Source organism: Notamacropus eugenii, chromosome 4 (assembly GCF_028372415.1).
Source record: "Notamacropus eugenii isolate mMacEug1 chromosome 4, mMacEug1.pri_v2, whole genome shotgun sequence".
In the NCBI taxonomy this organism is placed as follows: domain Eukaryota; kingdom Metazoa; phylum Chordata; class Mammalia; order Diprotodontia; family Macropodidae; genus Notamacropus; species Notamacropus eugenii.
The window spans coordinates 84,158,376-84,174,356 of NC_092875.1; the positions used below are offsets into that span (position 1 = coordinate 84,158,376).

The 15,981-nt window shown below is 43.9% G+C and overlaps 1 long non-coding RNA gene and 1 gene segment (V, D, J or C); one reads left to right on the forward strand and one right to left on the reverse strand.

Annotated features, from left to right (window-relative positions):
* Positions 1-726: 726 nt before the first annotated feature.
* Positions 727-15,003, forward strand: LOC140500224 (Ig heavy chain V region 914-like). The segment is given in 3 exon segments: positions 727-817; positions 1,278-1,331; positions 13,166-15,003. Coding segments are annotated over 3 exon segments (393 nt in total).
* LOC140500225 (uncharacterized) lies at positions 811-15,078 on the reverse strand. Its single transcript, XR_011965649.1, has 3 exons — positions 14,997-15,078; positions 12,409-12,508; positions 811-1,729 (listed from the first exon to the last, which is right to left on the reverse strand). It is a non-coding gene; the product is annotated as an uncharacterized lncRNA (long non-coding RNA).
* Positions 15,079-15,981: the final 903 nt, after the last annotated feature.

Consider the following 15,981-nt stretch of genomic DNA (forward strand, 5'->3'; position numbering starts at 1 on the left):
TGCTGGTGCCCAGACTAGAACCAACATCTTTCATTTCTCAGACCCTTCTCTCTATCACAGTGCTGTATGTACATGCACAGCTAGCGCACCCAGTCTGGGCAGTAATCCCTGGGGATGGACTCTGGTAGGTGATTGGAGACTTTGAGTTCCCTCCATAATAAGGTTAATAGAGTTGGGACACCCAGATGTGAAGCCCAGAGACCTGTCAGCCCCAGTTGGAGCCAGAAGTGGGGGGAAGTTGTGAGGGAAAAAAGGGGCTGTGGTCTGGGGAAAGCACAGGCATGTGAGCTGGAGATGTGAGAGTCACCCTTGGGCTGGGGCCAGGGAGCTGTGGCTGAGCTTTGGTTTTCACAGTTATTTGGTCTCATGAACTCACTCATACTTGGAGTTCAGATGAGAGGGATGGGAAACAATTGAAGTTTGTTTTTCACAGCTACTTGGTTTCATGTGTTTCCTTCCTACACAACGGGCCAGGCCAGAGCTTAAAAGGGTCCAGGAAGTGGGTGAGGTCTGCTTTTTCCTGTTATTTGCTCACATACGTGCCTTCCCACACTTGGATCTGTGTTGCAGGCTAGCAGGGTGCTCTGCAGGGGCCAGCTGAGTAACAGAAAATCATGGTTTAATTGCAGGATCTTGATACCCCTGTCACCCAGAGTGGTGAGGAATCAGGAAGCTGTGCCCTGCCTGGTCAATGACTTTTACCTCAAGCCATTCAAGGTGTCCCTGGTCTCCCCTGGACCGTTAGTCTCAGCCCAGGCCTTCACTGTGGCTCCCACAGTCCACGGTCTCCACAGTGCCATCCAGATTGGCATGGTTGGTGAGAATGATTCAGTTAGTCACTTAGTGCAGCAACTTGGGAAAGAGACCATTGTGTCCTACCAGCCAGATATGAGTGCCTCCTGCCTAGGAGTTCAGGGGAGGTACCAAGAAGGGGCATCTTGTGGTTTGGAAGTGTTTTCCAGATCACAGAAACAGTGGCAGGAACAGGAATTGTGGGGAAATGCAGTAAACTGAAGAGGAGGTCTCTGGTTGGAGAACAAAGGCCTGGACTAGGGCTAGAGGTCCTTGGGTAGAAAGGACTATTCCAGACCAGTGTTTCCTGACAGGGAGTGGAAGGAGGAATCCATAAATAGGGATGATATTCCTGGGGTAGATCAATGGATAGTCTGACTGATGAAGGATGTTCTGACCTATTGAGGGAAGTCCTGGGTTGAGGAGAAGAGGCCTGGGCACACTGAATACCAAGGCTGTGACTGATTGTATCTCTTTGCCTTCAGACACTGAGATCACCCCTCAGCTGGAAACATTCTGCAATGACCAAGAACTCACAGGTGAGTTAAAGGGGAAAGGGCAGAGATAATGAGATTGAGCTTAAGTAACATGATCAGAAGGGAGACAAATCTACCCATGTGATAGTCTCCATGTCTCCTACTCTGATAATGTGATACCCCAGTGCTGATCATGGCCATGACCAACACAGAAAATGACACAAACAGCTTAGGTATGTGATAGTTCAGGCCTCAGAACATATGCAGAAGGGCTCAGTGTGAGGAATGGCTCAGGGATTGGAGGGAGTGATGACCTAGAGCTTCAGATTGTGTGAAGATCCAAAATTCAGGGAACATGCCAGTCCAGGGCTCAGGGTGGGGTGTAGCTCATTTCTATTCTCTGTGGTCTTCTCAGCTGCTCTTCATCTCTGGGTTGTCCTCACCTTCTCCCTTCATTGCTCCTGGTTTTGGAAAACTGAGTCTCAGTGGAAGACATCTCTAACTTGAAAGAATTTCATTCATTACAGATTTATGCTATAGCATCGCAGTTGGGCCCTCACTTCAAATTTATATTTATTGAACTCTTTTGTCATCATCATAGCGGGTAGAGAATGGACCTTCAAGTTAGGAAACCAGGGTTTAAATCCTGCCCCTAATATACACTGATTGTGTGCTCCTGGGCACACTATTGTTCCACATTGCTTTCTAACATGATAATTTGCAGAGAAAGTAGTAACCTGAATTGGTGGAAGGAGTTGCACCCAGGATTTCCTTCTCCCAATAAAATAAATTCTCACACCATCTCTAGCTTTATTCCATATAGTAACAGTTCCAAACTTACTCTTCTCCTCTACCCCCTCATCAGCTCACATCTCCCACAGGTTTAGGAGACATCTCAGCATTCTATTTTCCTAAGGAGCCTGAGGCCCTCCTATGGGAGTGGTCTCCCTCTTGTTCCTCACTCTCTTGCTCATGCCTTTCCAGCTTCATCATCTACTCCCACCCACTGACTAATATTTGCCAACATATATTCAGTACTATATATTGTTTTACATACACTGTCTCATTTCAGGCTCATAAGTGCCATGGTGAGGGAGGTACCAGAGCTATTGCCTTCTTCTTCTCTTATAAATGAAGAAACAGTTTCAGAGAGATTTAGTGATTTCCCCATCATTACACAGATGGTAAGAAAGGCATCCAATGGCTCAATTGATAGAGCATTGGACCTGGAATCAGGAAGATCTGAGTTCAAATCCAGCCTCAGACACTTCCTAAGTCCTGTGATCTTGGGCAAGTCACTTAACCTCTGATTTCCTGACAAAATGTCTCCACTGGAGAAGGAAGTACAAACCACTCCAGTACCTTTGCCATGAAAACCCCAGATGGAGTCACCAAGGGTTGGTCATGACTGAAATGATTCAACAACAGCAACGCAGTTGGCAAATGTTAAAGGCTGGATTCTAACCTGCTCAGAGTATGTGATATCTTAGTGCTCAGCGCCTGGAATAAGCCATTGTTTAGGGTGTGATTTCCCTTGGGCTCAGATTCTGAGATACCTTTTGGTTCAGTGTGTTAGATAGTTGAAAATAAAGGGTGCATTCAATAAAACAACACTTAAAACATGCCGTGGTATGCCATGCTGGGATAAAGTGTTTGTGAATACCTACAATGTCTGTGATATCCCCTTCTCTAGAGGCAAATGACAATGTGGGTTTATTTTCCTCAGACTATAACGCCCCATAATTGATTCCTAATTAAGCCAAAACACCTTTCTCCCCTGACCCTGAACTTTTTGTCTCATAGCAGGGGAACTAGGAGCTCCTGGGACTACTGGGCTTGAGGCTGCTATTGATGAAGACTGTGGCTATCAACATCCTGTTAACCACTATGTTTTTGATCTTTTGATGTTCCTCCCATCTCATAAAATTATTGTATTAATCCTTGTCTGTTATCTGCTCCTTCACATTCTCTTCTATCTATCCTTCCCAGCCCCCACCCATACTCAGCTTCTTTTTTCTCAGTCTCCTCCCTGACCCTTCATCTTCCCGTACCTTAACCTTACAATCTCATGCCTCCTCCCCTAGGCATTTCAGAGTCTTCTCTCTGCCTTCATCCCCTCCGATCCCTTAGATTCTTTTTTCTAAGTCTCCTCTCTTGTCTTCTATTCTTTCTGTCCCTATGATGTCTTTTCTGTGGATGGAAAAGGGGAACGAAGGGAAGGGAATGAGCTGCCTCCACATGAGTTTTGCCTCTGACTCTTTGACTCTTGACTTCTGACCTTTGCTTCTCCAGAAGCCTGGGAAATAAAGTTCTGGGAGACACCATTTGGACCTTGCTGTGACCATTTGAGCTCTAGAATGATCCCAGTGATGCCAGTCAAATTCATTCTCCCCTGAGATTCAGAATAGTCAACCCTCGGCCTGTGTCCTCTAAAATAGGTTGTTCCTTTCTTTTGAGGTTGGGATATGGAAGTGGGAGTGGGGTGACCAAATATTCATAGCCCAATTTATCCAGGTTTCCATAGCTTGGGAAGCAGGAATAGTTTCCCCTACTATCTTTTTCCTACATGAATTTTATTTTGAGGATAAAACCTGGTTGTAAAGTCCAGTTCATGGTCATGGACATGTGGGCTGCTCGGAATCAGTAGGGACTGTGTACAGTGACAGAAGTCAGGCTGGGAAGGTTGGGGACCCATGGGGGAGAAAATAGGTCTCATCATCTTTCAGTACCTACCTTCTCTTACTACAATAAGGTGATGGAGGTGGTTTTAATTTCCATCAGAATGAATGTGAGCAGAAGAGGGAGGAACTTCTTGGTGCAAGATCTCCTGGAGCTCCTAATGCTATCTATGTCCTATGACTCTCCCTAAGGCTATTCCTGAGATAAGAGTTATCAGGATACTTTAGGACACAATTCAAAGCCTAGACTTCCCTGGAGATTCAGCTGAGTCTAATCAAAGTCCTCTGCTCCCTCAAAGATCAAATGTTAGTCTTGTGTGAACTACTTTTTCCTTGGTAAGAGAGTAAATGGAAGGAGGGCCCAGGAGTACACATTTCTAAAAGGAATCCATGAGGCCAAAGGGGTCCAGGCAGGGAGAAACCATTCTGGGAGACAAGGATAAATGGCTAAGAATGGGAATAAATAGGACAATCCCTCAGGCTGTAGGGGAAAGGAAAAAGGGGATGATTTGAGGGTCCTGGAGTTAAGCTTAGCCTCAAATGCTGATAGTCCCTTAGAAGGAAAGAAACAAGCATTTATTAAGTGATTACTATGTGCCAGGAACCATACCAAGCTCTGGAGATACAAGTATAAGCAAAAAAGAAAGGCAGAGCCTTACTTCAAGGAGTTTACCTTCTAGTGGGAGAAGATAACATGCAAAAAGGAGCTAAAAAGGGGGAAAGGGAAAGAATGAAGACACTCAGGGGCATGGTTTTGAAGGACAGAAGCCAGGAACAGCCAAAGGGAGAATAAAGGCCAGCCTGATTCCCTCCATAAAATGGAGACTCCAAGAGGAATTCACCAATGGGAAAAGAGAGTGGGCCCCACAGAGATATATTCCAGGTTGGAAAGACTGCAGGCACATTGGGATGTCCTAGGGTGAGGAGGTTCCAGGTGCTAAAGGAAGTTCCAGAATGAAGTAACATTGGGACATAGTTTTGAAGACTAGAAGCCAACAACAGTCCCCTTGGTCCCAAGTGTGAGAAAACAAAACAACAAAAACTCACATATGAACAAAGAAGTGTTTTCAGGGATTAAATTTATTAAGTGAGATGATACAAGAGAAGTTTGGGTCATAAAACTGACACACTATCTTCACTGAGGTCCCATCAAATAAATCAATTATCTTAGACTCATGAAGGGTGAAACCTGTAAAACTTAAGTCTGGGTATTAATTTACAATGATGAGGTCATAATGAGGGTGCCATGCTGCCTTATTGGGCATGAGGTGCTGGAAGTGACAATGAAGGTGGGGAATTAGATGTTGGTGACATGGACATGGCAGCATCTTCCTTGTTCATGCTTCTTCCCTGTATTCTGAGTCTACTTACCCTCTCCATCCCTCTCCCCATGTCATTCATTCTTAAGCCAGTGCATTAAAGATTTATCTCAAGATTCCTGGCTCAAATAAACTGAGGCCCACATTTTATCCCCCCCAAAAATAACAGTTCCTCCTGTGTGCTTTTGCAGTCCACACTGATTGTGGGAAAAAATAACCTTCTGATTACTGAAGTTTGTGGCAACTCAGGAGTCATAAGGTAGTTAGACAGCAGGCAGGAGGCAGCTTAATAGAACTCAAAAGAAATTCTTTACAAATAATACAACAGTGGAGGTAGGTGCTATTGTCATCCCCATTTTACAGGTAAAGAAAGTGAGGCAAACTTATTTCAAGCGACTTGACCAGGGACACCTAGGGTTTGCAGATGTGAACTCAGGAATTCCTGACTTCAGGCCCTGCACTCTATCCACTGCACCACCTAGTTGTCCCAAGCCCTGTGTTCTCTGTTTCTACCTGGGGTCAACACATCCTTCATCCTAGTATTGCTGTTTGAGAATGATATCTTTAGCATCTCATTACGGGAACCACTTGCTTTCATACACAGACTCCAAGGCTTTAGCTCTGCCAGGTAAGATCCTTGCTTGAAACAATTATCAGAGTTGGCAGGATCATGTGCTGTGGCCATGGAAGAGGTTCAAGAATGAGTAGCAGTCAGGAGGACCTGATCCATCCCCTCCCTCTGAAACTAAAATGGTTCAGTATGACTTCTGGTATCACACAAGAACAATGGGACCTGTGAAATAAATCTCATTTTGGGATTGGGAAGAATGCCCCACTGAGCCTGAGGCCGTTGATAGATGAATCCATAAAGACAGGAACCTACAGAGAATAAACAGTGGAAGGGAGACTGTCCCCTGGCTGACCTTACTGTAATAACGAAGCAAGAGAGGAAATAGCCTGACTTTGTTAGGATATAAAGGAGGAAAGAGTGACAGAAGCTTGCTCTGGACTGTCTGAAGGCTAAATGAGACTTCCCCTTAACCCCTTTTAAAGCTGAGTCTTCTAGAGTTGACTTGAGGAAACTATAAGATTTAGAAGGTAAGATTCACAGACAGTATGTGGTGGGTGGATGGTCAGACAATGTCAGGGCCCATTGCAAATTCAAATCCATCATCCCCTCTGCTGCCAAAATGATTTTCACGAATTGCACTCCTTTCTACCTCTCAGTTGAATAAACCCTCCTTATAACCTCCAGGATCAATTGTGAAATGCTCCTTTTGACATTTAAAGTTCTTTAAAATATCATCACTTCCTGTCTTTCCAGTCTTTTTACCTTTACTCCCCTAAATGTATTCTATAATCCAGAGACAATGGTCTTCACATACTCCACCCCACTTCCCTGTTCCATGTCCTTTCACTGGCTGTCACCTATATCTGGAATACTCTTTTTCCTTGCTTTTACCTCTTGTCTTCCATGGCCTTCTTTAAGACTCATCTCAAATCCCAGCTGCTGCAAGAGGCCTTTTTTGGTCCTCCTTAGACCTTCCTTCTGTAGCAAATGCCTTCTTTCTGAAGGAGCACAATCCTGTGAGTAGATGCAGCTAGCTGGGTAACTCACCTCCTCCTCTCCTGTCCACCTCCCCCTCCCCTTCCTTTTCCTCTCCAAAGGAAGGTAAATTTGGATGGCCAAAAGATGCCCAGCTGACTTGGGATTTTCCAGCTCCTCTCCTCTCCTCCTCTTTCCCCTGTCCTATCCTGTCCTATCCTGTCCCCAAACCTTAAACCTACTGCACTCTGAAACTGGAACTCCAGTGGGCCCCTGCCTAAGGGCTCCTCTGGACCCTCCTAGCTTGAGTGATTATCAATAGTAACTGTTACTGTTCCCCCACCCCCAACCTGATTCTTTCTTTTTCTTGATCTCATTAAAGGGACCACGCCCTGGCTAGTTCTTAAACAGGCCTATTCAATGAATGGGCATTGCCTCATCCTAAGTGAGTACCTGCAAAGTACTTAGCCTAAAGGGCCCAAGGTCTCTCAGTACATCCTGTGTTATCTCCAGTCATCCTGAGGACCATTAGGTCAGTGGATTCAGATGGCTCTGGAGAAGTGAGGCTGGTGACCTGCACAGCCCTCCCTCACTGAAAACAAAGTCAAGTGCAAGTCATGTCATCATTTCTCTGATGGCATGGTCTTCTTCAGCAATGAAGGATGAACACAATCCTTTCTGAAATTACTTTACATTTGCATGGTATAAAGTTATTTGTATGCCAACTTCTCCATTAGAATGTGAACTCCTTGAGGGCAGAGGCTGTATTTTGGCCTTTCCTTGTGCTCTTGGTGCTTGGCACAGTCCCAGGTCAATGCTTAATAAATGCTTTTTGTGAATGGAAACTCCACACAAGCACCCTGGATTGGAGGATCGGGTACTCCATTTTATGTTTGGGTGCCGAACTTTCACACCTCCTTTTCCTTAAGGGAATGAGAAGAAGCCCACCTAGTTGTCATCACTAATATAGTCCATGAAGTGGGGTAGATATCAGTCTGAGAGTCAGTCAGTGGATTATTCTTCCAAGGAACTGGGTCAGTTACAAACCATATTCTTTCAGTGGTCTTGGAAGATGCTTCTTAAATAAATGGCTTCTTTGGCCACTGGACAATAGTGCTTGTCAAATTAGCCTTACTGACAGTGCGATGAAGGACATAAGAGTTCTGACCACTAAACAACTGATGTCACCATAGGTTCAGCTAATTACCTGAGTGGGACCTCAGCAAGGGAATACATCCTGCTCCAGTGGGTAGATAGGTCATTCTAGTTACAATGGCTCCCAAAGGGGGTCTTTCCCCAGGAATCTAAACCAGGCCAGTGACTGACCTCTTGAAGTGGGCTACCTCCCAAAAGAATTTCTGAAAGCAACCCAATAACCTCAGGTGGCCTCCTTGGCATATTTGAAATGATTTAGGGCCTCCTTTCTGGGGGCTCTTGCTCATGGCCACCCCTGGGGAGATTTAGGATCTGGTGCACATGAACCTAAGGAACTTAGCTCAGGCAGATTTGTGCTATCAAGCAGTAAAAATGACATGATCTGGGATAAAAGAATCCTCTGGCAAGCCATGAATGAAATAGGTCTTGTCTTACCCTAGAGCATGGGTAGACTCAGCCACCTGTCTGCAGCACAAGTGGTAGTTCTCCATGCTGGCATGCAGGGATCCTGATGATGGCACTTGCCTGCTCTACAACCCTGGGGCACATGATCTCCCACTAGTCTGCTGAAGTGGGACTTGCTCAAATGCCTCCCATCCTGTCCCCATCAGCCTCAGCAAGAGGGACCTTTCTCATCAATCTTCCTAGCCTCACAATCTAAAAAACTGTTGTACCCATCTTTCTGTTGGCTCCACTACTCCACTATTTTTGTTGGGGTGCTATTTTCTGGGTTTTTCAAGGTCGATAAGGGAGGGTGAGAGTAAATTACTCCTTACTCTGTAGGCTTGTCTCTCAGAAGTCCCCAAGGCACTCTTATTCTTAAAGGGAGAAAATGAGACAGCAAAAGATAGAGACTTTGGCATCACCCCACATATAAGGTCAGGAAGGAGCCTACAAAAGTGGAGGAAGAGTGGCTAGAAGGAAATAGGCAACCTTGTGATATCCATGAAACCAAGAGAGAATATCAAGAAGGGAGCACTCAAGTGATCAGCAGTAAGAGGCTAAAGAGATGGAATCTTGAACAAAAGGTCATTCAATCTGATAATCAGGAATTTTTGGTGGCCTTGGAAAGAGCAGGACTTCAGCAGAGTGGTGGGCAGAGAGGACAAATTTTAGAGTCAAGGAGAGAGAATTGATAAAAAAGGTATGAAATAATCAAGGGTAACAACTTTTGCAAGAAATTTGGAAAAGCGGAAAGACAGGGCAATAGCAGAATTGTGTAGAAGAGTCAAGGGAAAATTTTAGGGGGATTAAAGTGATATGAGCCATTTATGTACAAATGATAAAGACCCAACAGAAAGAAAGAGACCAAAGATACATGAAAAAGAGGGAGAGGAGGATTCCTGAAGCAAGAACCAGGAAGAGACTGGAAAGAATGGAGACAAAGGCACAGATAGAAGGATTATTACTCTTACTGGAGAAGTAGTCATTACTTTGTCACTAGAAGAAAGGAGCAGAGAGAAGGTGATGATTCTGAAAAATGTCAAGGAGCAAAAGTATTAATAGCATTCCAGTCAATCATTCCATGAATTGTTAAATAGCTAGTTATTCCAAAATAACAGTAAGAATTTCTGTAGTTAATAGTAACTTCTTCAATGTGAAGCTTACAGAAAATTTAAAAATTGAAGCTTTTTATATCATAATCAGTATCTGCAATGGTACCCACAGAATAGGGGCTAATCTGTTCAGAACAATGAAGAATCCCTTTTATTAAGTACTTACTGTGTGCTAGGAATTATGCTAGACACTGGGCAGACAAAAGCAAAATAAAACTGTCCCTGCACTCTAGAATTCTATAGGGGGAGTAGAATTTACAGCATGTGCATAAATATATCATAAAAACAAAGTAAATCTATTTGGGGGAGGGACCTCAATCATCTTCATAAAGAAGGAAACTAAATAATTTGCTCTAAGTCAAGGGTATGTACTTGAAGCTGGGGCATGGGGAGACATGAAGTCATGGTACAGTTGTGAGGGATGAAATCAAATGATGATCACACAGCATTAAAGACTGTAAGGTGTGGAATTTTGTTTTGTTTTTAGTTTCTTTGATCAAGACCTAAAATTTCCTGGTGTGTAGGGAACACTTGTGAAGACTTACCCCTCCCCCAATGCAGATCCCCAACTATGCCAAAATTAAAAGAATTGACCAAGACACTGACAGGGGACTTGTTGGCAGTCATGTTGCCAGGAGGTTTTCGAGGCAGGACAAGGACACTGAGGTCTGCTTGCTATTCACTATCAGGCAACATTGCCTTTTTCTTTAAGTAGAGTTCAAATTTGGCCCTCTGCAATGCCCACCTGTGGATCCTTGCTCTGCTGTCTGGGTCTAATTTAAGGAAAGAATTATTACAAGTCCCTGCTACTTGCACAAGACTGTGCTGGGCAAACAAAAAAGCAACATCTTGGCCGTCTCAGTGCTCATATTCTACTGGGGGAGACAATATCATCACAGATCAATGTAGCAAAATACAGGGAGTAAGGAGAAGACAAAGGAGAGATTTGAAAAATAACCACCTTTCTAGCCATTGTTACACTGTGTCTCTGCTGAGGTTTTGCACAATACATTTGGAGTCAGTGAAACCAGCTGGATTTTTGGTGACTTTCTCCAATAATATTCATCAACTATGGAGTAGAAAAAAAAAAAAACCAGGGAAGGAGAGTTCCTCAAAGATAAGAAGAAGCAGGTTGGGAGCAATGGGAGTTTCCCCAAGTGAACTGAGAAGGCTTGGGTTGTAAATTCCATAAGGATTTGCTTCCATGCTTCATTTACGTCTTGTATTGCCCTCAATGCCTTGCAAAGCTGTAGGCATACAATAAATGTTTATTGAAAGAAAAAGTGGCTCAGCTCATTAACATGATCTTGTCTATTTCATTTTCCATTCCTTATGTCATTGACTCCATTATGGTCAGAGGTAGTGAGGTGATACAGTAGAAAGAATGTTGGATTGGGATTGGGAAGATCTGAGTTCAAATCCAGCCTCAGACACTTATTAGCTGTGTGACCTTGGACAAGTATGTCATTTAACCTCTTCTTGCATCAGTCTCCTCATCTGTAAAATGGGGATCATAATAGCATCTACCTCCCAGGGTTTTTATGAGGACAAAATGAGATAAAATGTGTGTGTTAAGGCTTTGAAAAACCTTAGTACTACGTAAATGTTAGCCATTACTATTATGAACACTTTACCCTATGTTTAGAACACCCATTCTCCCTTATCTCATTTACTCCACCCTGTTGACCCTGCATGCACTCTACCTAAAGAATGCCCTCATTGCATTGGCAGTACCCTGGATTCTCCATCTCATATTCTACTGCAATCATTTAACTTGACTATTCCATCTCATGGGCTCCATCCTGTCTCCTATACAACACCTTCTCTACATAGCCATTTCACTTCATTGTTTCTACTCCATCCCATTCACTACAGTTTATCTACTCTATCACATGCCAGTATTAGCCCTGAAGTGCTACCATATCCACTCAATCTCTTCTATTCTTCCCTGTCCACTCTGCTTCATGCACACCACCTCTTCTTCTCAAACATGTCTACTCCACTTAACCAGAATGGCATAGTATAAATTGTTGTTGTTGTTTGTCCTTCATTCTGGAAAAGGACTATAATGTCATGGAGGTGATGTCATCATATGCCAGTCAATTGTATTTAAGTAAAGGATGGCTATGTATTTTAGTGTCACAAATCTTGGACTGAAATTCCACATCTGTCACCTACCTATTTACTTTGGGCATCATTTAACTTCACTGTGCCTCAGTTTCTTCACCTGTAAAATGAATGGAGTTGGACTAGATGGCCTCTGGGGTCCCTTTTATTCAAATAATAATAATAATAATAATAATAATAATAATAATAGCAAACATTTATATAGTTTTTTGAGAATTTCAAAATGCTTTGTGAATATTATCTCATTTGATCCTCATGTCAAATCTTTTGGAAGATAGGTGCTATTATCATTCTCACTTTACAGAGGAGAAAACTGAAGCAGATAAGAGCTAAGTAATCTGCTGGGAGTCACAAAGCTAGTAAGTGCCTGAGGTCAAATTTGAATACAAGTCTTCCTGCTCCCTGACTGCAGGTCCAATGTCCTATCCACTGTATCAGTTGGCTGCTCTAAATTTCTGAGTCTAGAATTCTGTGAACCATTTCAGCTCACTTATTCTATTGCGTCTGGCTCAAGGGACAATGACCTCTCCTTCCTCTCCATACCTAACATAGTCCGGGCATGTCATCTGATCCATGGGTACCTGAGGATCCAAAATAGCTAATGGGCCTGTGGTGATAATGGCCTATTCCTGGACCCCTGTTCGTAAAGACCTAGAGCCCAAGAATCCAGTTTTCTCAGGGTCTTGAGATGGAGAGAAAGAGAGATGACTGAGCTGGGGGTAAAGCAAGGAGAGCTAAGAATAGAAAGGCCAGACCTACCTTCTAATCTCTGCTGAGTTGGGCATATAGCTATGGTGTTCACCTCAAGATGCTGATCTATGTCCCGAGAACCCCATACTTCAGGACACTTGCTGCAACCCTGTATCAAAAGGAAAAGTGATTTTTTGAATGCCAGTAGGGCTAGAAATGAGTCCTGTAGTCACAGCTATTCTGTGCTAACTCCCTTCTCCCTGCCCAGACTTACATCTGTCTACCTCATGCTCCACCTACTCCTAACCACACCAGGGTGGGGGATGGGCAGACTCCATTGCTCTCAGCTGCCTTCTTATAAAAACACTTCCCTCTGGGCAGAACTCATATCTATGCAGACATTACTGACCCTGGACCACAGTGGTTGGTACCATTCTACCTAGAGAATCCTGCCAGACTCAGGAGCATGTCTGCCAGGACCCTCATCACTCTTGCCAGGATCTACCTCCTAGGGCTACTCCTCTCCATTCTCCCAGGTATATGTCGTGTTCACACTGCTTTTCTCCTCTTCCTCACCCTGTGTTTGGGCTGAGCCTCTAATTAGCTTCTGGATACCTTTATCCCTATCTCTTCCTTGTTCTATCTTCTCTAGAGGTAGATTAACTTAGCTTCTCTTTCTTCTGGTTGCTTGGCACCCTGTCCCTGGCAACCAGGGTTAGGATTGGAATCTCTAATTAGTAGCCAAGTACTTCTTCCATGGTCCCTAAATTCCTCTTCCTGTGGAGGCTTTGTGTAGAACTTAATCTCATTGGTATGTTTTCTGTAGGGTCCTGGGCCCAGGTACGCATAGTGGAATCAGGAGGCAAGATGATACAAGAAAATCAATCTATTACCCTGACCTGCAGGGCCTCTGGATTTAACTTCAAGGAATACTCAATGTCTTGGCACTGGAGCCAAACTGAGAGCAACACGGAGCTCTTGGCCAGCATCGGCCCTGGAACTAGCGGTAAAAGAGAGTACAGCCCAAAAATTCAGGATAGGGCTTTCATCTCCAGGAACAATGTGGCCCGAACTGTCTCCCTGACCTTGCGCCAGCTACGAAAGGAAGATTCAGGCAAATACTACTGTGCCAAACTCACTATGCTAGAGCCCAAGTAGAGGCCTGGACACAAACCTGGGATTAGAGCCCCAGATGTTTCTACTGTTTTGTATGGTGTTGTCTGTGTGTGTGTGTGTTTTCATGTGTGGAAGGGAAGAAATAGATTTTATGGGTGTAGTAAAGAGACAGGGCTTTTCTTTTCTCCCTCTCCACTGTTCCTCCAAATTCTTGTGACTCCAGCTATTGCTTCAGTCTTAGCTGATGGCCCCCTTCATCGACCTTACCTGAGCTAGGTAGCCACATCTTCTGGAGCCAGGACCCCAGTATTGATTCCTGGGAAAACAATTAGTGACCGGGAGTAGGTAGAATTCAGGCTGAAGCCCTACTGTGAGAACACATTCTCTGTGCCACATATTTGGCCCTGGGATTGGCTCAACTATGGAGACAACCAGGTTCTCCTGGAGCAAGTCCAGGATCCATTCTGGGGGACCTCACAGCCTGGGGAGTCAGAAAAACTAATCATCTCTGCCCCTGGAGAGCTCAAAGTCTTAGCTCAGAGGAACCCAGAAAGAACTGATTGGTTTCTGCCTTAAGGAAGACTTTCCCACATTATTTCTTGTGAGGTAGGAGGTACAAGTATAAAGTATACACCCATTTTACAGATGAGGAAGCTGGTTCACATGAGGGAAGAGATCTGCCTGGAGTTACCAAGCTTAAGCAGCCCAAGTCAGCTCTTGAACCTCCTGCTTGCAGTAGATTCCTTTCCCTTCCAGTGTTCTTGGGGGTCTCTTAGATCACCTCTACACAATGCATTGATCATTTGCTGGCCTCTCAGAGATCAAGAATGCTCCTTTTCAAGTAGTTTTCATCTCTAATTTGGATATGGAAATGGGAAAGGTTCCAAAGATGCTGTCAGGGATGCAGACTTCTTAAAACTTCTGCAATAATCTTGTCACCATCAAGTCCTTTTGGACTCTGTGCTTCAGACATTGAACAGCTCTGCAGTCCAGCATGCTGTGTAAGACTCAGATAAAGGGACATGCACATAGCAAGAAGGAGCACAAGGAAAGAAGCCCAGGGACACTTGACCCCTGTAGATGTGCTTCTCCAGTGCACTGAGGTCCCACAAGGCTCTTCTGTGCACCTTCTATCCTTCTTCCAAGGACTGTCCCATTCTGTACATGCCATATGATTAGGGCCAACCATTAAATAGCATCAATAAAAACTGCTCCTCCTAGCCTTCCTATTAGCTTCAGGGAGCAGCAGTTTGGAAGAGAAGTTGGTGCCCTCTTCAGGGCTATTGGTTCCAGCTGCTGATTTTTTGACCTCACAGTCCAGCTGTGTTGCCTTCCCTGCTATACTACCTACCACCTAGGCACCAAGGATTTCAAAGAAATCTCTTGAAGCAGCAGGACAGAAAAGGAAGGAACCTTACATTTGACTCTTGAAGGATGGGAAGGGATAAAGAATGGGAATAAATGAGGGATAAAAGAAATAGTAATTGAAAAAAAAAAAAAGAGAGACAGGTCACCAAACCTAGGTTATTCACTTTACTCACTGCTCTCAAATCTGCAGCAGCTCCTACAGGATAAGGACTAAGCTCCATATGTTATCATTGAAAAGTCCTCCATAGGATTTTCTCCCTCTTGCCTTCTTACTCATAGTTCTCTCTAGACTCTCAGCTCCAGTCCAATTGGATACATCACTGTCTTCAAAACCATTTTGTGGATGTTCCCACAGCTCTTAATCTACCTTGGATGTCCTCCTAACTGCTACATCCCTCTTTCCCATCTTCCATTGAATCTTCAGGACTCAACTCAAGTCTCGTTTACTCTGGCAACTCTTTACTGACCACTTCAGCCCACCCTGACTGTTCCTATGTCCAGATTCATAATTGTCTTTCCAATGATGCCTTCTTCCTTATATTCTATTCTACTTCCTTGTATCTATTTTATTCTGAAGAGTTATCTCTGGTAACCTTGGTAATCTTGGAATTCTGGGACTGCAAATTGTCCTTTCATGATGACCAGAGACTCAGCAACAGCATGGAATGGAGTATAAACAATGAGGATCTTGTACAAAGGGATATTATTTAGCATTCCATTCCATCATTCTCTCCATTTTCAAAATCTTCACCTTAACCTAGGTTCCCAAGATTCACCTGAATTGCTTCAATGACCTTTTATCTGGTCTCCCTGCCTCAGATTTCTCCCAAGGCAATCCATCCAACACAGAACACAACTTTTCCTTCATCTGATCCACCTTCTCCATCTTCACGTTCTCTTAAGGCCCTTATCTCTACCCAGCTTTTATCTTAGTTTTGTTTAGTCTTATTTAGTCTCTGTCTTATTCCTTCAAATGAGATGGAGTGCAGGAAAGAAGTTTGATTCATTTTTGTACCTTTTCCCAGGACCTAACACATGGGGTTCTGCAAATAAGAACATAGTCATTATTTATGACCTTGAAAAAGAAATAGAATTTAGATTTAGGACAAGATTATGCTGTAGACAGATTTGGATGCCAGACTAAGGAGATGGAACCTA